This window comes from Stomoxys calcitrans, chromosome 5, assembly GCF_963082655.1.
Source record: "Stomoxys calcitrans chromosome 5, idStoCalc2.1, whole genome shotgun sequence".
In the NCBI taxonomy this organism is placed as follows: domain Eukaryota; kingdom Metazoa; phylum Arthropoda; class Insecta; order Diptera; family Muscidae; genus Stomoxys; species Stomoxys calcitrans.
Genome location: NC_081556.1, coordinates 36,241,766 through 36,265,796, shown reverse-complemented (window position 1 = coordinate 36,265,796; position 24,031 = coordinate 36,241,766). Strand labels below are relative to the sequence as shown.

General features: G+C 38.1%; 1 protein-coding gene across 2 annotated transcripts in view; it reads left to right on the top strand.

Moving 5' to 3' along the window:
- LOC106092939 (prominin-2) overlaps nucleotides 1–14,857 on the top strand; it is an 82,702-nt gene extending 67,845 nt beyond the window's left edge. Inside the window, exons 11-20 of one of the 2 annotated variants that reach the window (XM_059369473.1) lie at nucleotides 3,455–3,708; nucleotides 3,835–4,188; nucleotides 6,994–7,098; nucleotides 7,162–7,281; nucleotides 7,447–7,602; nucleotides 7,700–7,873; nucleotides 10,945–11,208; nucleotides 11,268–11,354; nucleotides 14,010–14,066; nucleotides 14,216–14,857. In XM_059369473.1, the coding sequence (XP_059225456.1) occupies nucleotides 3,455–3,708; nucleotides 3,835–4,188; nucleotides 6,994–7,098; nucleotides 7,162–7,281; nucleotides 7,447–7,602; nucleotides 7,700–7,873; nucleotides 10,945–11,208; nucleotides 11,268–11,354; nucleotides 14,010–14,066; nucleotides 14,216–14,330 (1,686 nt within the window). In that variant the 3' untranslated portion in view covers nucleotides 14,331–14,857. The remainder of the gene's footprint in view (nucleotides 1–3,454; nucleotides 3,709–3,834; nucleotides 4,189–6,993; nucleotides 7,099–7,161; nucleotides 7,282–7,446; nucleotides 7,603–7,699; nucleotides 7,874–10,944; nucleotides 11,209–11,267; nucleotides 11,355–14,009; nucleotides 14,067–14,215) is intronic. The other variant, XM_059369474.1, reaches the window with a different exon arrangement.
- The last annotated feature ends 9,174 nt before the right edge of the window (nucleotides 14,858–24,031 follow it).

Here is a 24,031-nt window from a genome sequence, read left to right as displayed (position 1 = left end):
CGGACGGACGGATGACAGACAAACGGGCAGACGGACGGACAGACATGACTAAATCGAATCAGAAAGTGATTCTGCTTCAATCGGTATACTTATCAATGGGTCCAGCTCTTCTCCTTCTTAGCGTTGCAAACAAAGCACAAACCACTGTGGTGGCGAACGGCATAAAAGTCGGCTGATCGGTCTATATAGTAGCTGTATCGAAATATAGTCTAATTTAGACCATATTCGGTTTGGACTTTGGTAGGTATAGAACAACTCACCGTTCCACATTTCAGCAAAATCGGGTAAAAAATTAGGTTTTTACCTATTCTGGCCACTCTTTCCATACAAGTGAGACCACAGTGTGACTGTCTTACCAAAATACAGTCCAGCTGACAGATATCCGGCGAACGACTACAGATTGCATCAAGTGATTTGATATTTATGTAAGAACCTCGAATGTGAACACCCTTAGGGGGAGTTAACTGTGCCTCTGGGCTATAACAACTAGCACTTGGTCACAAACAGTCTTGGAGTGTAAGAAGGCTATTAACGACTTCTCTAAGGATGGCACGATCCCCATTGTTTGGGCGCCCCGGACTAAGAAGAAATGAAAGGCCAGACGATTTGGCCTTGAAAGCCAGCGGCCTATTATCAACAAACTTGATGAACCTGAAACCTTTCGGGACGAAGGAGTCTGAGTTAGGGGGCTAGAGCGACCTAAATATACAAAAAAAAAATATCAGGATTTTCACATCCCTGGTTACCACAAGCTGTCTCTTTTTGTTTCGCACAGAGGCCTCGTGGCACATGTACGTAACGATGTAGTGTTCCAAAGACGACAACACCTGGACTGATAGGGTGCTGAATTTAACTCCCCTTGGGATAAATTCGGGATTGGAACACAGAAAGGGAGGCTTCTATGAACGGCTCTGACGCCCTTTCTGATTCCTTTACAAATATTTTGGAGGATTTTTCGGGCAGTGAAATCATTGTCGCTGGGGATTTCAATGTCAACAACTCCTCCTGGCTTTCCCATTCGAGCCAAAAGACTCCTAAGGGCCAATACGTTGAGCTTTTCGCTGAGCATAATGGTTTGGCGCAACTAGTGAACGAACCGAAACATATCACATGTGTCCAAGGGCACTAAAATAATACTCCTGACCTTATCTTGACTTCACACCCTCAAATGTATGAAGTTAATACTCCGATCACTGCATTGTTTCGTCATATTTTTCCTATTCTGCTCTTCGTACTGTTTCGCCCCCAGTCCCGAAGCGGCTTTATACGAAAAAGCACGTTAGGCTGAGCTCAATGGATTTTTTTTTAGCATTTTACTTGGAAACTATGTTTTCTAGATGACGATATAAATGCTACTGCTGAAATAATTGAGAAGATAATTCTAAATGGAAGACTAAAGTAAAGACTAAACCGACATAAGTTGGTTTAACCAGACATGCAGAGATGCTGTCAAATCGAAAAAGGTGGCATTCAGGAACTGGCGCTTGGATAAAAATGCCAATACTATTGAGCAAGCAAGCTAAATCTTCGTGTGCCAAACATTCTTTACGAACAACGCCTACGTAATAAGGTTCCAGCTTTTACACGAGAAAGTAAAAGCATTTGGTCGTTCGTGAAAAAGCTAAAGGGTAGTTCTTCATCTATCCCAACACTTGTTAACGATGATCAAACATTCACTGACTCGGTTGATAAGGCTAACCTGTTGGCTGATATATTTGCTGGGAACTCTTTCCTGTCGGAAAGCAATCAACCACTCCTCTTAATCGAAAATGTATCTGGACTCATGCCCCAGTTGTTTTTTTGGAACTCATGAAGTTAAAAGGGTTCTTGAAAATGTAGACGTAAATAAATAAAACCAAATATTCTTTGACGCTTGCTCGTCCATTACACAACCTTTTCAACCTTGCCTACCGTGCGGGAGTCTTCCCGGAGCGTTGGAAGGTTGCGAACGTTCAGCTCATACCCAAGAATTCGTGAGGCGAACAACCCTGCGCATTACCGGCCAATTGCGATATGATCCGCTCTTGCCAAGGTTATGGAGGGTATGGTTAATCACCATCTTGTGAGGTATTTAGAGTATAGTGGCCTTCTTTGCGACCAACAGTATGGATTCCGCAGTAATCGCTCTACGGGAGACCTCATGACATTTCTGTCGGAACTTTGGAATCGCTCAATCCACCAGGGTGGTGAAAGTAAGGTTATGGCTCTGGGTATCTCCAAGGCATTTGATAGGGTCTGGCACGGTGCACTACTATCACATTTGGTGTCTGTAATAGCTTCATTTGATTTACTACGAGATTTCTCGGAGATCGGACTATACGAGTCGTTATAGATGGGTTCTCATCCAATGAGCATAAATTGACCGCAGATGTACCCCAGGGCTCTGTTCTTTCTCTTTCTCCTTCTCTTGTTCTTATATTCATCAACGATCTGTTGAGTCAGACATCGAATCCAATCTACTCATTTGCGTATGACGGCAATCTCTGTCATTCGTACTCATTCGACTAAAAGCCGAGTCTTCGAGAGATTGAGAACAAGAGGCGGGTTATGGATGATACACGCTGTCAGGATTTGGTGGCCATTTCTGAGTACTGTTTGTTATCACACAAATGATTCGCTGACTCATTACGATCATCTTTGTCTATCAACGGTTTGTAGGTTGAACAATCAGAAGCTCTTGATGTTCTGGGCATACAAATACAAAGTAATGTCCATTTGGCTAAACATGTATTTGAAGTCTCGAAAGAAGCCTTCAAGTGCTTAGGCTTCCTTAAACGGTGTAAGAGTTATTTCAGTCCTTCTGATCTTCTAAACATCTATACCACTTTAACATGGTCGAAAATGGAGTGCAACTCCCATGTATGGGCTGGAGCTTCTGGACCACCCTGTAGCTACTGGACCGTGTACAGAGGAGAGCGAAGGCGTTGAATGGGAACAGTAGGTTATCCAACTCTATTGTCTTTCTTTTCGGCAATGTGGGTTGTTCGGCCCACCAACAATTCCTATTCCATTCGCCATCGCAATGCAGTACATTCACAGGGGACATCCCCTGCTAGTTGGTTGATAGAAAAAAAAGAATCTGTTAAAAAATTTCTATTAAAATTGAACATTCTTCGAATTTTCATATTAATTTTCCGGTGTAAATAATAGTTTGGCTATTGCAAGAAATGTTTGAGTTGAACCAGTGGTTGTGTGTTAATATTGCTGCAGGATTCTAGGAGTAGATTAAGAAAAAAATTCCAATTTTAACATAGTGTTATGATAACCCCTCCCTCCATTCTCTTCCCACTCACTTAAGCTTATTGGAAAACATAATTTCATGTTTGTAACTGTTTTGATTGTCTTTGTATTTTTTCTGCTACTGCTATTGGTGCTACTGCTACTGCTGTCGGTGCTTCCGGTTCCGATGTGTGCGACTACTACTACTACACAACTTGTAACCATTTATCTGCAGATACAAGACGTGGCAACATCCTCACGTATGACAACACTTGGCAGTCGTTCAAAACGTTTACAAGCTTCCATACTGCAGCCACTGGAGCAATTGCAAAACGAAATACTTTATCATTTGACAGCATTGGAATTGCAAAGGGACCCCTGGGCCAAGCAGGTCAATCAGACACTAAACCATTTACGCAACATACAGGAGTATCTGGAGAAGACAGCCGGCGAGATATGCGACAATCAGACACGTATCTATACAGAAAGGTAATCATAGTTCTCATTCACAATTCCCTTGGCCCTTTCCAATTGATTGCTTACAAAAACGGTAATTAAATGCCTGGTTTACGTTTTGGTTTGTTTGTTTTTCTTTCCATTATCTTCCTTGGCCAGACTGAAAACCTATTTGACCAGCAGCAAGGCAACCATGTCCTCACAATTGGGCGATACCACAGCCAAATGTCGTCCATTTTTTGATATTTTCGATGCTAATCGCATATTTTTCTGCCGAAATATGATTGATTTCGTCAATGCCCTGTGGTTTTTCACCTTTCTCACCTTGCTGCTGTGGTCCATAGCCACACCAGTGGGTTTGAATCTAATCACACTGCAAAGGAAGATAACAAGTATAAAGAGAGTGCGTTTGCGGGCGGCCGAAAGAGGAGATCGTAGCCGTAAACGAGATCGGGGTACAAGTTCCGGCAGAGATCGAAGCTCAAGTAGTACGAGAAGATCAAGACCAGTACTGTAAGTTAATAGAAAAACTCGGCATAAATTTTTCTTGAATTTCAGAGTAAGGTAAAAAATTGATAATTGAAAAACGTGGCGTCTTAAGATGTGGCGTCAAAAAATGAGGCATCAATAGAAATTGCATCAAAGATGATGCTTCACAAGATGTAGTGTCAAAAGATGCGGCGTTAGAAGATGTGGCATCAAAAGATGTAGCGTCAAAGGATGTGGCGTCAGAAGGTGTGGCATCATAATATATTGTGTCATAAGATTTGAAATCAAGAGCTGTAACGTCAAAAGAAAGGGGCGTCAAAGGTAGCGGCGTTAAAAGATGTGACGTTAAAAGATGTGGAGTCAAAAGATGAGGCGTCAATAGATTTTGTGTTTAAAGACGTGGCGTTAAAAGATGTGGCGTCAAATGATGTCGAACCAGAAGATATGGTTCAAATAATGTGGCTTAAAAAGATTTGGCATTAGAAGTAATTGCGTCAAAAGATAAGCCTTTACAAAACGTTGCGTTTAAAGATGTGGCCCTAAAGATGTAGAGTCAAAAGATGTGGCGTCAAAAGATATAGCGTTTAAAGATGTGGGGCAAAACGGATAGCGTAAAATGCCGTGCGTCAAAAGATGTAGCTACAAAAGATGTCGCGTCAAAATTTGGCATCAAAAGATTTTGCGTCAAAAGATATGACTACACAAGATGTGACTTCAAAAGACGTAGCAAAAGATGTGGCGTCAAAAGATTTGGTGTTTTAAGACGTAGCATCAAAATATGTGGCGTCAAAAGATGTAGCGTCACAAGAAATAGCATAGAATGACGTCGCGTCAAATGATGTAGCTTCAAAAGTTGCGGCGTCAACAAATGTTGCGTTCAAAGATGTGGCGTCAAAGGACGTGGCGTCAAAAGCTGTTGCGTTTAAAGACCTGGCGTCAAAAAAATGTTGCGTCGTCGAGTCAAAAGATGTGGCGTCAAAAAATGTTGCGTCAAAAGATCTGGCGTCCAAAGATGTAGCGTAAATGGACATGGCATCAAAAGCTGTTGCGTTTAAAGACCTGAGATGTTGCTTCAAAAGATGTAGTATCAACTAAAAAAATGGCATCAAAAAATGTGGTGTCAAATGATTTGGCGTCAAAATATATGGCTTCACAAGATATAGCGTCAAAAGATCTCACGTAAACAGGTGTGGCGTTAAAAAAATGCCATTAAAATACGTGACGCCAAAAGATGTAACGTCAAAAGAGATAACATTTGATGACGTGGCTTTTTGACGATGTGGTGCTAAAATAAGTGGCTTCAAAATATGTGGCGTCCAAAAATGTGTCGCCAAAAGAAGTGGCATCAAAAAATATGGCGTTATAATATGTGGAGTCATAATATGTGGAACACGCCGTGGCGCAGAGGTTAGCATGTCCGCTAAGACGACGAATTCCTAGGTTCAAATGCCGGCCTGAACATCAGAAAAAAAATTTTCAGTGGTGTTGATCCCTTTACAAAATTTGGCGACATTAATAAGGATTCCCGCCATGTTAAACTTCTCTAACAAAATGTGCCGCTAAGCGGCACGCCGTACGGACTATTCATAAAAAAGTAGGCCCCATGTAATTGAGCTGGCGTCAAAATATGAGGCACCAAAAAATGTGTCGTCAAATGAAGTGGCATAAAATACGTGACGCCAAAATATGTGGCTTCAAATGAGATAGCGTAAAATGACGTAGCGTCAAATGATGCGTCTAAAAAAAGATATAGCGTCAAAAAATTTGGCTTCAAAAGATGTTGCGTCAAAAGATGTGGCTCACCTATGAAGCGTCAAAAGATGTGACTTCACAAGAAGCGGCGTCGAAAGATGTGGCGATATAAGACGTGCCATAAAAATAGGTGACGCCAAAAGAATTAGTATCTTTAGATGTGGCAATAAAAGACGTGCCATAAAATTACGTGACGCCAAAATATGTGGCTTTAAAAGAGGTAGCGTTAAATGAGGTGGCGTCAACAGATGTAGCTTCAAACGACATGGTGTCAAAAGGCGTGGTGCCAAAAGATGTGGCATAGAAAGATGTGTCGATAAAATATGTGCCATAAAAATACGTGTCGCCAAAATATGTGGCGTCAAAACACAAAAATATTTGGTAAAATGAAGTGACGTGAGAGAGTAAAATGACGTGGCTTTAAAATATATAGCTTCAAACGATATGGCATCAAAAGATGTGGCGTCAAAAAGTGTTACGTCAAAAGACGTGGCATCAAGAGATGTGGCGATAGAAGACGTGCCGTAAAAATACGTGACGCCAAAATATGTGGCGTCAAAAGATGTAGCTTCAAAGGACATGGCATCAAAAGATGTGACGTCAAAATACGTGCCGTCTATAAAAGACGTGCTATAAATACATAACGTCAAAATATGTGGCGTCAAAACATAAAAAAACAACGTAAAATGACGTGACGTTAATATGTAGCTTCAAAAGATATGGCGTCGAAAGTTGGGCGTCAAAAGATTTTGCAATAAAAGATGTGGTGTTAAAAGATTTGGCGTCAAAAGAGGCGGCGTCAAAAGATATGCCGTCATAATATATTGCAACAAAAGATGTGACATCATAATATGTGGCGTTTAAAGACGCAGCGTCAAAAGATATGGCATCAAACTATTTGGGGTCAAAAAGAAGACACCGAAAATGTTGCATCATAAGATGTGGTGCGCCACGTCAAAAACGCACTGCAAAAAAAATTTACTTCAAAAAAGATTATATTCTTAAATAACTATAAACTTTTCTATAAGTAAAAGTTTATTTTCTTAAATCATATCTATTTGTTATCACATCATACAGAAAACGCTCAGCTACTGAAGAAACTTTAGATATAGATGATATTGATAGAGAACCCATACGAGCACGCCAATCATCACAATCGCCGGTACGGAGTCGTAGTCAGGGGTAATTATTAGTCTTAAGCCCTACAAAACAGCTATAATACTATTGACTTTCAAATATTTGCAGACGTCGTGCAGAATCTGATGTAGAAGATAGTTGGCGATCACCAGGTCCAAGCCGTGGTGGACAATCAAGAGATCACAGTTCCTATGAACGTGAGACACCACGCATGAGACCACCACCCATGTAAGAGTTAACATTTAAGAATTTTTTTTTTATTTTTTATTTTTAAAGAACAAGCGATATATCATCAAATATAGAGCGTGTCAAAGTTCAATAATAGTTTAAGGTTCCAATGCTATGGTTACCTCCCCTAACTATTGCCTATTATATTTGTTTCTTATATAAAAGGAGGCGCCAAGGCACCGAAGAATTCGATTTAGACAATGAAGGACCCGTTATTCAAGCTCGCGAGCGTAGTCAAACGCGAGGTGTAAGCAGTAGTCGACAACAACAACCACAACAGGAGCGAGGTCAATCTCAACCGCGTAACAAAGCCAAACCTTTGTAAGTTCTTTGAGTTCCTTGTACTCCTAACAAAATTTGTACTCGATTGTCCATTATTTCTTCTTTACGGCTTTTGTTCTTATTTTACCACCATTAGACGGAGGCAAGGTACTGAAGAATTCGATTTAGATGATGAGGGTAAACCTGAACGAAGTCAATCCAGGGCCCCTAGCAATAGCAGACAAATGCAACCGCAACGAAATCAGCCAATATATCGTGGTCAAGCGAGAGAGCGAGATCAACCACAAATTGGAAAATCCAAACCTCCCATGTAAGTTTCAATAACAAATTGTTCTAAAGAAGGCATGAGTGAAGTCCATGTAAAAAATGTTATCTAAATATAATAAACAAGTAAAAGCGTGCTAAGTTCCCAACTACCGTTGATTTGAGCTCCATAGTGCTATAATCGGAAATGAGATTCAGTTTAGGGGGTGCTTTATAGCGCACTCCCAAATACTTGTCTTCAAAATTGGATATCACAATCGTTTTCTACACTCAAGTACTGTCCATTTGAGTGCCATATTGTCATAGCGGACCAACCAACCTATCTGACTTATTTTTGGAAGGAAAAGCACCTCCATCCCATATCTAAAAATTATATAGCCTATTTTTCCATTCAGACAAACTTACACAATCTGGGAAAATTTTAAGAAAATCAGTTCAGACGTTTGTGATTCTACAGAACAAACAAACAAACAGAGTCCCATAGAGTCATGATGGGTCATATGCCCATTTGAGACGTTTTTGGAGGGTAAGGTGACCCCCTATACTTCGATCTGATTTTGTATGCCAGATTCGTACTACTCTACTCTTCTCTCGAATATCTTTCATTTGAGCTCCATATTGACATGAACGTAAAATATATATGTTTGGGGGAAATTTGGGTTTGGGGCGTCCCGCTGGGTACTTGGTCCCAAATAAGGTACTTAGACCAAACATTGAATACCATATTCGCATTCTACTCTCCAATACCTTTCATTTGGTACTCATATTGTCCCAATCGGTCCACATTTGATTTTGGGTGGAGATTTCGGGTAACGCGGGAGGGTCCGCCCCCTTCCGAAATCAACAAATTATAAAGCCTATTTCTCCTTCATGACGATTTTCGCAAACTATTCTCGAATACCTTTCATTTGAGTCCCATATTGTCATGATCGTCCAATAAACCTATTTAAGGGGGTTCTGGGGTTGGGGCGGCCCACCCAGTTACTTCGGCCCAATTGGGGTATATTCATTTTGTCATTCCGTTTGCAGCACATCGAAATATCCATTTCCGACCCTATAAAGTATATATATATTCTTGGAAATAGAGATATTGAGCTGAGCTTTGCACAGATTCCTTTTTGGTCCATAAGTCCTATATCTTGATATAGCCCCCATATAGATCGATCCGCCGATTTAGGGTCTTAGGCCCATAAAAGCCACATTTATTATCGATTTTGCTGAAATTTTGGACGGTGAGTTGTGTTAGGCCCTTTGACATCATTCGTTAATTTTGCCTTGATCGGTCCAGATTTGGATATAGTGCCATATAGACCGATCCTCCGAATTAGGGTCTTAGGCCCATAAAAGCCACATTTATTATACGATTTTGCTGAAATTTGGGACAGTGAGTTGTGTTAGGCCCTTCCACATCCTTCTTTAATCTGGCTCTGATCGGTCCTGATTTGGATATAGCTGTCATATAGACCGATTCGCCGATTTAGGGTCTTAGGCCCTTAAAAGTCACATTTATTATCCGGCTTTGCTGAAATTTGGGACAGTGAGTTGTGTTTGGCCGTTCGACATCCTTCTTTAATCTGGCCCAGATCGGTCCTGATTTGGATATAGCTGCCATATAGACCGATTTTGTGTCTTAGACCAATAAAAGCCACATTTATTATCAGATTTTGCTGAAATTTGGGACAGTGAGTTGTCTTAGGCCCTTCGACATCCGTCGTCAATTTGGTTCAGATCGGTCCAGATTTGGATATAGCTGCCATATAGACCGATCCTCCGATTTAGGGTCTTAGACCCATTGGTCCAAATCGGAACATATTTCGATATAGCTGCTATGGGTCATAAGGTATGCATTTTTCCCCGGATTTGACGAAAGGTGGTTTATATATATACCCGAGGTGGTGGGTATCCAAAGTTCGGCCCGGCCGAAATTAACGCCTTTTTACTTGTTGTGTTTTGATTTGTAATTGTTGTTGGAACTTTGATAAATGGTAATTTTCTGTCCAAATTACTTGCAATTATTTACTGAACAACCGTTTGTACAGAGTTTGTATGAGTGTTTATAGACACAGGGTGCATTATTTGATGTACTTAAGCGATTTATTTTGTATAAAAATGGTTTTTAACGTCATTTGGAATGTGTTTTTAAGAGCTTAAATTAACACGTCTGCTCTCAACGACAACTTCACCTTTCCACAGCCAAATCGGATAAGAATCGGAAATCGGATAAGCTCAAGAAGTCAAGACCCAAAATTGGTTTATATGGTTGCGACATCAAAAGGTAAACCTATTTGGCCTTTTAACAATCCTAACTGAACTACACTAATGAGAAGTATTTGTGCAAAATTTTAAGAGCCTAGCTTTACTCCTTCGAAAGTTTGCGTGCTTTCGACACACAGGCGGAAGGACGAATCGATTCAAAATGTCATAACGATCAAGAATATATACACTTTGCGCTATCTAAGACGCATATTTGAAGGTGTTACAAACTGGATGACGATATAAGTATATGGAGGGTATAAAAACTTCTCCCCTGGAGGGTTCCCACTGCAGCACGCCGTTCGGACTCGGCTTAAAACTTGAATGGGACAGCATTCATTTATATGTGAGACGTTCCCTAATAGAATTTTCATGTGCAAATTTGCAGAAGGTCTTGAGGATAGGATCTTCCTTAGCCTAGTGGCCTCAGATGCATCCTCCACGGAGCTATAGAATTCCACCCACGGTTTGTTCTGAGCCTTTCTCAGCTCGGCCTTGTATTTTCTTAGCTCAGCCTTATAGACGTCCCAATTCTGCAGCTCTTCTTTAGACCATTTGTAATCCCCAACGAACTTCATCAATAAGAGGTTTCTGTGTAAAATTTCAAGTGAATGGCTTGATTCGTACGACTGCTCCGTCCATTTTGACAGACAGAAATACGGATAAGACTGGATCGACTTGGATAAATATATCCAGGAGTTACCAATGGAATGACTAGACATGTATACCTCCCCATCCTATGATGGTGAGCATAAAGATTCTGCTTGAAATTGAGGTTGAACTTTAGTAAGACACTCTTTTCTTAAGAGTTTCAACGAAATCTCTACACTTAGAAATTTAAACTTGGCATACTCTTATTCACAGGCGTCGACAAGGTACCCAAGAATTCAATTTGGAGGAAGAGGATAATACCTGGCGCACACCGGATCAACGTAGCCCCAGTCAAAACAGGCGTGGCGATGGACGTTCCAGAAGATCGGTCACACCCATACTTCCCGCAAGACGAGATGCACAACCGGCTCAACCTAGGCAACGAACACCTCCCAAACTATCATCACGAGTCTCGTTGACTACAAGGGCAGTGGCAAATATTGTCAAAAATCGTGAGGCAGGCAGAAAGAAAGGCTTGTAAGTTTATGGGGATTTTGCGAAATGATTTAATTGCGAAGGCATTTCGATAATTCCAGACAACGTCGAGACACAGAAGACTTCGATATGGATGAGGATAATGCTACCTATAGTACTTCCAGAAACAATAGGCAAAATTTAGAAGCGTAAGTCAATAATACAAATGTCTTTAGTCCCCTTTTATACCCACCAACACTCCTAAAGGCCACCGTAGCGCAGAGATAAGCCTGTCCCGCCTTCTAGCGAGAACAACTGAAAAAAATTTCAGCGGTGGTTATCCCCTTCTAATGCTGGCGACATTTGTGAGGTACTATGCCACTTGAAATTTCGCTCGAATACTTCTTTTTGTTGAAAGTCGCTGGGGATTGCAAATGGGTCATATCGATTAAGATTTGATTATTGTTCCCGGTCAAGTTGTGGTCCTTCAACCTGAATTGTTGAGCCCCTTGAATCCGGGACTTTAAAACGATTACACTAAAACTTTGCACATAACATCCAACACCCATTGGTAGTATTTTCCAAATTATTCTATAACCTGATAAAGCTCCCATATAAACAGATCTCCCGATTTGAAGCCTCTCAAAGCAGTGTTTATTATTCGTCTTGGCTGAAATTTTATGTGTAGTGTTCGTTTACGACTTCCAACAACTGCATCACGCATGATTCAAATCGGTCCACTATATAACCTGACAGCTTCCATATAAACCGATCTCCCGATTTGACTTCTTGAGCCGTTACAAGCCCCAATTTTGGACCGATTTGCCCGAAATTTTGCATGGAATGTTCCAACAACTGTGCCATGTACGGTCTAAATCTGTCTATAGCCTGATTGGATGAAAATTGGAAGCCTCAATTTTCATCGGATTTGGCTGAAACTTTGCACATAGTGTTCTGTTATGACTCCCAACAACTGTGCTAGGTTAGTGTTAGGTTGAACAAGTAAAATGGCGTTTAGTTCGGCGATGCCGAACTTTGGATACCCACCACCTCGGGTATATATGTAAACCACCTTTCATCAAAATCCGGTGAAAATTGCATACATCATGTCGCATAGCAGTTATATCGAAATATGTTCCGATTTGGACCTAACACAGCTCATTGCTCCAAATTTCATCAAAATCGCATAATAAATGTGGCTTTTATGGGCCTAAGACTCTAATTCGGAGGATCGGTCTATATGGCAGCTATAACCAAATCTAGGCCGATCTGGGCCAAATTAACGAAGAATGTCGAAGAGTCTAACGCAACTCACTGTCCCAAATGTAATCAAAATCGGATAATAAATGTGGTTTTTATGGACCTAAGACCCTAAATCTGGGGATCGGTCTATATGGCAGCTATATCCAAATCTGGCCCGTTCTGAGCCAAATTGATGAAGGATGTCGAAGGGTCTAACACAACTCACTGCTCCAAATTTCATCAAAATCGGATTATTAAAGTGGCTTTTATGGGCCTAAGACCTTAAATCGGAGGATCGGTCTATATAGCAGCTTTATTCAAATCTAGACCGATCTGGGCCAAATTAATGAAGGATGTCGAAGGGACTTACACAACTCACTGTTTCAAATTTCAGCATAATCGGATAGTAAATGTGGCTTTTATGGGCCTAATACCCTAAATCGGGGGATCGGTCTATATGGCAGTTATATCCAAATCTGGACCGATCTGGACCAAATTGACGAAGGATATCTAAGGCCCTAACACAACTCACTGTCCCAAATTTCAGCAAAATCGGATAATAAATGAGGCTTTCATGGGCCTGGGGGCTATATCAATATATAGTTCGATATAGCCCATCTTCGAACTTATCCTGCTTATGGACAAAAAAAAGATTTTGTGCAAAGTTTTAGTTCCATATCTCTATTTTTAAAGACTGTAGCGTGATTTCAACAGACAGACGAACGGACATGTCTATATCGTCTTAGATTTTTAGGCTGATCAAGCGTCGGTCGGAAGGTTCGGAAATGGATATTTCGATGTGTTGCAAACGGAATGACAAAATGAATATACCCCCTTCCTTCGGTGGTGGGTATAAAAAAGCATGGGCTTGAGTGCAATTTGTCAGTAGTCAGTAGGCGATAAAGTCAATAGCAAGTCAGTATAGATTTACTATTGACATTTCCTACAGGGATGTTCTAGCACTTATACATAACCAAACCACTAAGGAAAGCAAAATTCGGTCGTTGCCGACTGTATAATACCCTACACCTACCCAATAAGTTCAAAGTGGGAGCTATATTTATTTCTGAACCAATTTTGATTAACCTCGACGGATGTTTTCAGATGGGTTATTACCAATCCGTATCAAATTTCGAGCCAATATGTGCAAACGGTAATAACTACGGTTGACAAATGGCAAGATTATTGTTACCTACCGAAAATATGACGCTATGTTCGTCAATATGTAAATCTAAACCGATTTTGACAAAACTTCGGTTATGTGTAGCAGTCGTCGAGGAAAGTGTTGTGCAAAATTTTTGACAAAGATTGGTCATTAAATGCGTTTGCAGTGGCTCTAGGAACAAAAATCGGGCGATTATATATATATATATATATATATATATATATATATATATATATATATATATATATATATATATATATATATATATATATATATATATATATATGGGAGATATATCTAAATCTCAACAGATTTCAATGTAAATCACCAGTTATATCGAGAGTCATCAAGAAAATCCTTCCTGATAAAGGTTGCCGACCAAGATTCCGGCCGGCCGCACTCGGCACTTTTTTAATTGTTTCTCCATAACCTCATTTCTGTCTTTCTTTCTTTTCAGAGCCCGACGAACACCACCTCGTACAGCACCACCACCACCGCCACCGCCATCTAACAGGTTCTCTCGTTATTAAACTTTCTGTTTTTGTTGTAACCCATCAAACCAACAAGAACGCTTCAAAAAAAATGAATACAGACTTCTTTTCTCATCTTATCTGACTATTTCAAATGTTTCTTTTCTTCTCGCTTCCTTTTGCACCCACGAAGATCTCGATTTAGTGATGTTCGTACCATACGCTGGACAGCCAACAACGATGACATTGATATTGTGGATTGTGATTCACCGAATCCCATGTATATGATGCATGATCTCAATAATTAAGGCTGGTGCTCGATACGTTTCCGTAAGGCAACGGCTGATAACTTATATTTTGTTCTTTTTTTGGCAAAAACATATGCAGCGAACAAGTTTTGGCCAAATTGGGTTCTTTCTTTTGAGCCGGAGCAAATTTTGAGCCACACCTTGGAGGGGATAAAACAACATTTCGGAAACAAAGGACTACAACATCATGAACACATTTCATTTACATACACATATCTATGAACTAGTGTGTGTGTGTGTGCGTGTGCAAGAGAAAGATAATACACACAGCACACATACTGGTAGGTAAATATGTAGGTATGAATGTCAGTAGCTTATATACCGCCCACATGCACGATTTTACAACAAAGATTTGATTTTTTTTTAGAAATACATTTTTTTTTAAATAAGATAAAAACAAACAAAAAGTTAAGATTACTAAAAAATTAATTGTAAGCTCTATTTAAGTTGGATAATTGATTGTAATGTTTAAATGTTTTACTTAGAGCTAAAGCATTTATCAGTTCAATAAATAAATCTTAAAACAAGTTCTTTAAATGACTTTTTCGCATAGAACACAAGCAGTCATAGAAAAACATCACCTCCAAAATTTCAGGCAAATCGAATAAAAATTGCGCCCTGCAGAGGCTCAAAAAATCAAACTGGGAGATCGGTTTATATGGCAGCAATATCAGGTTATACACCTATTTAGACCATACTTAGAACAGTTGTTGGAAGTCAAAATAAAACACTTTATGCAAAATTTCGGCCAAATCGGATAAGAATTGCGCCCTCTAGAGGCTCAAGAAGTCAATTCGGGAGATCGGTTTATATGGCGTCTATATCAGGTTATGGACTGATGTAGACTATACTTGAAACAATTGTTGGAAGTCATACCAGAACACTTCATTCAAAATTTCAGCCAAATCTAATAGGAATTGCGTCCACTAGAAGCTCTAGAAGCCAAAGGTCGGTTTATGTGGCAGCCATATCAGGTTATGAACCGATTTAGACCATGCCTGGCACAGTTGTCGGATATAATGCCAAAACACCACGTGTAGTTGTGAAATGGTATTTGTGCAAAATTTCAAATGGCTAACCTTACTCCTTCGAAAGTTAGCGTGCTTTCGACAGATAGACGGACGGACGGACATGGCTAGATCGACTTAAAATGTCACGACGATCAAGAATATATATACTTTGTGGGGTCTTAGACTAATATTTCGAGGAGTTACAAACAGAAAGAAAAAATTAGTATACCCCCATCCTGTGGTGGAGGGTATAAAAAGGGAGAAGGTTGAGAGCTCCCCGGTTGAGAGCTCAAGTACTCTGGGAAGACCAATCCAGCCAAAGATCCTAATGCTGAAACATCCAGTAGTGCAGTGAAAAAGTACTCATTGCAGCCTAAAGCACAGAGAGCAGACGATGAGACCATAACCTACTCCCAAGAAGCCCATTTACTCACGATTTGGAAGACTTGTATAGGCAAAGATCCTAATATCGTAACATCAGGCAGTGCAGGGACGGTAGAATCAATACAGGCTTACGAACAGGGACCCGATGATGGAGCCATAACCGACTTTCTCAAGATTCAGAAGACTAGGATACGCAAAGATCCTAATATTAAAACAAGTAAAAGCGTGTTAAGTTCGGCCGGGCCGAATCTTATATACCCTCAATCATGAATGGCATTTGTCAAATTTTGTTGAATAACTTGTTCAATATATATTTTCCAATATATTGTCTTGGCTGTTAGAAGTCATAGAAAAATACAACACCCAAAATTTCAGGCAAATCGAGTAAAAATTGCGCCCCCCAGTGGCTCAGAGTGTCAAATTGGGAGATCAGTTTATATGGCAGCTATATCAGGTTATCAACCGATTTAGACCATACTTGGCACAGTTGTTGGACCAAAACCCAAACGATGTATGCGAAATTTTAACCAAATTAGATAAGGATGGCGCCCTCTAGAGGCTCGTGAAGGCTAATCGGGAAATCGGTTTATATGGTGACTATATCAGTTTATGGACTGATCTATACCATACTAGGTACAGTTGTTGAAATTTATCCCTAAATGTTATATGCAAAATTTCAGTCAAATCGGATAAGAATTGCACATTTTAAAACCTCAAGAAGTCAAAACCCAAAATCGGTTTATACGGCAGCTATATCAGGTTATGAACCGATTTAAACCATACTTAGCACAATTATCGAAAGTGAAACCCAAACACCACATGAGTAATTTCAGCCAAATTGGATAACAATTGCGCCCTCTAGTTGCTCAAGAAGTCAAGACCCTAGATCGGTTTAGATGGCAGCTATATCAAAGCATGGACCGATTTGGCTCATTTACAGTCCCAGTTGACCTACACTGATAAGATATATTTGTGCAAAATTTCGACAGATGGACGGACGGACGTGGCCAATCCCAAGAAGCCCATCTAATAGAGGAGCAATGATTGAGGTCATCCAGATAAACCTCCACCGGAGCTACACATGCTCCGATGGAGAAAGTCATCAAGGGCAAGATTCATATTGCTTTAACTCAGGAGCCATGGACGACGTGGAACAAAGTTTCGGGACAGAACCATATCAACTTCCAATTATTCTATGCTAACACTGGTACTCGGCCGAGGACCTACGTTTTTTGTCATAAAATATGAATTATATATTTTCCCCAGAGTAATCAAAGTCAGATGCAACAGCCGTGAGACAGGGAGACGGTGGAGCATACCTGGCATCACTTTATGTGCCTTTCGACTCTCCGACACCGCCACCCAAGTCGGAGCTGCAACGGCTGGTGAGGAAAGCAAAACAGACAGGAATCGAGGTACTAATAGGGTGCGATGCAAACTCTCACCACATTTCGTGGGGTAGTACCAACACTAATAAGCGGGGCCAAGCCCTGGCAGAATTCTTGAATACTAACGATCTAATAACACTTAATATTGGTACCACCGCTACCTTTGTTAAGTGGATTAGGGAGGAGGTATTTCATGTGACGAAATGTTCGGAAAATCTAGTTCAGGTTGGAGGGTCTCCATGGACCATTCCTTCTCAGACCTTCCCTACATTAGGTTTAGAATAGCACGGCCAGCGCCGAAGCCAATAAGCTTCCGTAATAAGTTGAAAACCAACTGGTAATAATAATAATAATAATAAGTAATAAGTTGAAAACCAATTCAGAAGACTACTCAGAAGAAGACAAGATTATTTAAATTGTTCAAGCATAGAAGACATTGACGACAATGTCAACAGTATTACGACTGCACCTAATGGAGTCTTTCGAAGATAGTTGTCCTCTTCGAGAAAGGAAATCAGCCCAAGGAAAACCATGGATGACAGGGGAAATTCGCAACATTGGGAAAGAGGTCCGCAGACTTTTTAACAGAGCACGTCGTAAAAAATCGAAAGTATATTGGGAATACAACGAGAATACCAGAGCGGCTAAGACGTGCCTCCTGTTTCAAATTTCAGCCAAATCGTAATAAATAAAGCTTTTACGGATTTCGGACCTTTTATCGGTAGATCGGTCTATATATCAGCTACATTCTGCACAAACGGGATGGCTAGATTAGTACGACCCCATCCTATGGTGGGGATTTGCATATATTCCCACCACCTAGGGTATATATACAAACCACCTTTTCTCATAATCCGGTCAAGAATGCATAATATATGCCCTCATAGCAGTTATATGGGAATATGATCCGGCTTTGACACGAACATTGAGTGGTCTAATAAGTACAAGTCATTGTTCAATTTTGTAGAACAAAATATGGGTCTTTTTTGGGTGGCTATATCCAAATATAGACCGATCTAAACCATATACAGCACTAATCCGATTTTTTTGCCATAATCTTCAATACTGCATATTCAACTCGAAAAATTTTTTCGCATCAAAAATTTAAAATTTTCATAAAGGGTTAGCCTTTGCGAAAAAAATGCAAAAAAAATAAAATGTGAAATTTTATGTAATTTTGTTTATTGTACGAATTGTTTTCGAATTTCGAACTGCGGAATTCTGGAAAATGATCGAAATTCGAAAAAATGAAGGAGTTACAACGTTTTTGACCTTGAAAATGACCTTGAGTTTTTACGCCAAAAAAGATTTGGTTTTTGCAATGTTTTTCATGGAAAACTTTACACTATTCCTTCATGTAGCACCTCTACGGAAAGAGATTTTCCTCACGAATCCAACGGTGTCCTTAGAATTTTGAAATTCGCAAAACTAAAGATGTTACAGCAATCTCAAACTCGCCTCGATTTTTTTACCATTTTTCGGATATTAATTATGCGATTTTGAGCTTGTTTTTTGAAGAAAAAACTTAGGAGTTGCACTAATCCGATTTTTTTGCCATAATCTTCAATACTGCATACTCAACTCGAAAAATTTTTTCGCATCAAAAATTGAAAATTTTCATAGCCTTTGCGAAAAAAATGCAAAAAAAATAAAATGTGAAATTTTATGTAATTTTGTTTATTGTACGAATCCTTTTCGAATTTCGAACTGCGGAATTCTGGAAAATGATCGAAATTCGAAAAAATGAAGGAGTTACAACGTTTTTGACCTTGAAAATGACCTTGAGTTTTTACGCCAAAAGAGATTTGGTTTTTGCAATGTTTTTCATAGAAAACTTTACACTATTCCTTCATGTAGCACCTCTACGGAAAGAGATTTTCCTCACGAATCCAACGGTGTCCTTAGAATTTTGAAATTCGCAAAACTAAAGATGTTACAGCAATCTCAAACTCACCTCGATTTTTTTACCATTTTTCGGATATTAATTATGCGATTATGAGCTTGTTTTTTGAAGAAAAAACTTAGGAGTTGCACTAATCCGATTTTTTTGCCATAATCTTCAATACTGCATACTCAACTCGAAAAATTTTTTCGCATCAAAAATTGAAAATTTTCATAAGGGGTTAGCCTTTGCGAAAAAAATGCAAAAAAATAAAATGTGAAATTTTATGTAATTTTGTTTATTGTACGAATCGTTTTCGAATTTCGAACTGCGGAATTCTGGAAAATGATCGAAATTCGAAAAAATGAAGGAGTTACAACGTTTTTGACCTTGAAAATGACCTTGAGTTTTTACGCCAAAAAAGATTTGGTTTTTGCAATGTTTTTCATAGAAAACTTTACACTATTCCTTCATGTAGCACCTCCACGGAAAGAGATTTTCCTCACGAATCCAACGGTGTCCTTAGAATTTTGAAATTCGCAAAACTAAAGATGTTACAGCAATCTCAAACTCACCTCGATTTTTTTACCATTTTTCGGATATTAATTATGCGATTATGAGCTTGTTTTTTGAAGAAAAAACTTAGGAGTTGCACTAATCCGATTTTTTTGCCATAATCTTCAATACTGCATACTCAACTCGAAAAATTTTTTCGCATCAAAAATTGAAAATTTTCATAAGGGGTTAGCCTTTGCGAAAAAAATGCAAAAAAAATAAAATGTGAAATTTTATGTAATTTTGTTTATTGTACGAATCGTTTTCGAATTTCGAACTGCGGAATTCTGGAAAATGATCGAAATTCGAAAAAATGAAGGAGTTACAACGTTTTTGACCTTGAAAATGACCTTGAGTTTTTACGCCAAAAAAGATTTGGTTTTTGCAATGTTTTTCATAGAAAACTTTACACTATTCCTTCATGTAGCACCTCTACGGAAAGAGATTTTCCTCACGAATCCAACGGTGTCCTTAGAATTTCGAAATTCGCAAAACTAAAGATGTTACAGCAATCTCAAACTCACCTCGATTTTTTACCATTTTTCGGATATTAATTATGCGATTTTGAGCTTGTTTTTTGAAGAAAAAACTTAGGAGTTGCACTAATCCGATTTTTTTGCCATAATCTTCAATACTGCATACTCAACTCGAACAATTTTTTCGCATCAAAAATTGAAAATTTTCATAAGGGGTTAGCCTTTGCGAAAAAAAAGCAAAAAAATAAAATGTGAAATTTTATGTAATTTTGTTTATTGTACGAATCGTTTTCGAATTTCGAACTGCGGAATTCTGGAAAATGATCGAAATTCGAAAAAATGAAGGAGTTACAACGTTTTTGACCTTGAAAATGACCTTGAGTTTTTACGCCAAAAAAGATTTGGTTTTTGCAATGTTTTTCATAGAAAACTTTACACTATTCCTTCATGTAGCACCTCCACGGAAAGAGATTTTCCTCACGAATCCAACGGTGTCCTTAGAATTTTGAAATTCGCAAAACTAAAGATGTTACAGCAATCTCAAACTCACCTCGATTTTTTTACCATTTTTCGGATATTAATTATGCGATTTTGAGCTTGTTTTTTGAAGAAAAAACTTAGGAGTTGCACTAATCCGATTTTTTTGCCATAATCTTCAATACTGCATACTCAACTCGAAAAATTTTTTCGCATCAAAAATTGAAAATTTGCATAAGGGGTTAGCCTTTGCGAAAAAAATGCAAAAAAAAATAAAATGTGAAATTTTATGTAATTTTGTTTATTGTACGAATCGTTTTCGAATTTCGAACTGCGGAATTCTGGAAAATGATCGAAATTCGAAAAAATGAAGGAGTTACAACGTTTTTGACCTTGTAAATGACCTTGAATTTTTACGCCAAAAAAGATTTGGTTTTTGCAATGTTTTTCATAGAAAACTTTACACTAATCCTTCATGTAGCACCTCTACGGAAAGAGATTTTCCTCACGAATCCAACGGTGTCCTTCGAATTTTGAAATTCGCAAAACTAAAGATGTTACAGCAATCTCAAACTCACCTCGATTTTTTTACCATTTTTCGGATATTAATTATGCGATTTTGAGCTTGTTTTTTGAAGAAAAAACTTAGGAGTTGCACTAATCCGATTTTTTTGCCATAATCTTCAATACTGCATACTCAACTCGAAAAATTTTTTCGCATCAAAAATTGAAAATTTGCATAAGGGGTTAGCCTTTGCGAAAAAAATGCAAAAAAAATAAAATGTGAAATTTTATGTAATTTTGTTTATTGTACGAATCGTTTTCGAATTTCGAACTGCGGAATTCTGGAAAATGATCGAAATTCGAAAAAATGAAGGAGTTACAACGTTTTTGACCTTGTAAATGACCTTGAATTTTTACGCCAAAAAAGATTTGGTTTTTGCAATGTTTTTCATAGAAAACTTTACACTAATCCTTCATGTAGCACCTCTACGGAAAGAGATTTTCCTCACGAATCCAACGGTGTCCTTAGAATTTTGAAATTCGCAAAACTAAAGATGTTACAGCAATCTCAAACTCACCTCGATTTTTTTACCATTTTTCGGATATTAATTATGCGATTTTGAGCTTGTTTTTTGAAGAAAAAACTTAGGAGTTGCACTAATCCGATTTTTTTGCCATAATCTTCAATACTGCATACTCAACTCGAAAAATTTTTTCGCATCAAAAATTGAAAATTTTCATAAGGGGTTAGCCTTTGCGAAAAAAATGCAAAAAAAATAAAATGTGAAATTTTATGTAATTTTGTTTATTGTACGAATCGTTTTCGAATTTCGAACTGCGGAATTCTGGAAAATGATCGAAATTCGAAAAAATGAAGGAGTTACAACGTTTTTGACCTTGAAAATGACCTTGAGTTTTTACGCCAAAAAAGATTTGGTTTTTGCAATGTTTTTCATAGAAAACTTTACACTATGTTTTTCATAGAAAACTTTACATTTTGTTTATTGTACGAATCGTTTTCGAATTTCGAACTGCGGAATTCTGGAAAATGATCGAAATTCGAAAAAATGAAGGAGTTACAACGTTTTTGACCTTGAAAATGACCTTGAGTTTTTACGCCAAAAAAGATTTGGTTTTTGCAATGTTTTTCATAGAAAACTTTACACTATTCCTTCATGTAGCACCTCTACGGAAAGAGATTTTCCTCACGAATCCAACGGTGTCCTTAGAATTTTGAAATTCGCAAAACTAAAGATGTTACAGCAATCTCAAACTCACCTCGATTTTTTTACCATTTTTCGGATATTAATTATGCGATTTTGAGCTTGTTTTTTGAAGAAAAAACTTAGGAGTTGCACTAATCCGATTTTTTTGCCATAATCTTCAATACTGCATACTCAACTCGAAAAATTTTTTCGCATCAAAAATTGAAAATTTTCATAAGGGGTTAGCCCTTTCGAATTTCGAACTGCGGAATTCTGGAAAATGATCGAAATTCGAAAAAATGAAGGAGTTACAACGTTTTTGACCTTGAAAATGACCTTGAGTTTTTACGCCAAAAAAGATTTGCTTTTTGCAATGTTTTTCATAGAAAACTTTACACTATGTTTTTCATAGAAAACTTTACATTTTGTTTATTGTACGAATCGTTTTCGAATTTCGAACTGCGGAATTCTGGAAAATGATCGAAATTCGAAAAAATGAAGGAGTTACAACGTTTTTGACCTTGAAAATGACCTTGAGTTTTTACGCCAAAAAAGATTTGGTTTTTGCAATGTTTTTCATAGAAAACTTTACACTATTCCTTCATGTAGCACCTCTACGGAAAGAGATTTTCCTCACGAATCCAACGGTGTCCTTAGAATTTTGAAATTCGCAAAACTAAAGATGTTACAGCAATCTCAAACTCACCTCGATTTTTTTACCATTTTTCGGATATTAATTATGCGATTTTGAGCTTGTTTTTTGAAGAAAAAACTTAGGAGTTGCACTTATCCGATTTTTTTGCCATAATCTTCAATACTACATACTCAACTTCAAAAATTTTTTCGCATCAAAAATTGAAAATTTTCATTTTTTTGCGAAAAAAAATCCAAAAAAAATAAAATGTGAAATTTTATGTAATTTTGCTTATTGTACGAATCGTTTTCGAATTTCGAACTGCGGAATTCTGGAAAATGATCGAAATTCGAAAAAATGAAGGAGTTACAACGTTTTTGACCTTGAAAATGACCTTGAGTTTTTACGCCAAAAAAGATTTGGTTTTTGCAATGTTTTTCATAGAAAACTTTACACTATGTTTTTCATAGAAAACTTTACATTTTGTTTATTGTACGAATCGTTTTCGAATTTCGAACTGCGCAAAACTAAAGATGTTACAGCAATCTCAAACTCACCTCGATTTTTTTACCATTTTTCGGATATTAATTATGCGATTTTGAGCTTGTTTTTTGAAGAAAAAACTTAGGAGTTGCACTAATCCGATTTTTTTGCCATAATCTTCAATACTGCATACTCAACTCGAAAAATTTTTTCGCATCAAAAATTGAAAATTTTCATAAGGGGTTAGCCTTTGCGAAAAAAATGAAAAAAAAAATAAAATGTGAAATTTTATGTAATTTTGTTTATTGTACGAATCGTTTTCGAATTTCGAACTGCGGAATTCTGGAAAATGATCGAAATTCGAAAAAATGAAGGAGTTACAACGTTTTTGACCTTGAAAATGACCTTGAGTTTTTACGCCAAAAAAGATTTGGTTTTTGCAATGTTTTTCATAGAAAACTTTACACTATTCCTTCATGTAGCACCTCTACGGAAAGAGATTTTCCTCACGAATCCAACGGTGTCCTTAGAATTTTGAAATTCGCAAAACTAAAGATGTTACAGCAATCTCAAACTCACCTCGATTTTTTTACCATTTTTCGGATATTAATTATGCGATTTTGAGCTTGTTTTTTGAAGAAAAAACTTAGGAGTTGCACTAATCCGATTTTTTTGCCATAATCTTCAATACTGCATACTCAAC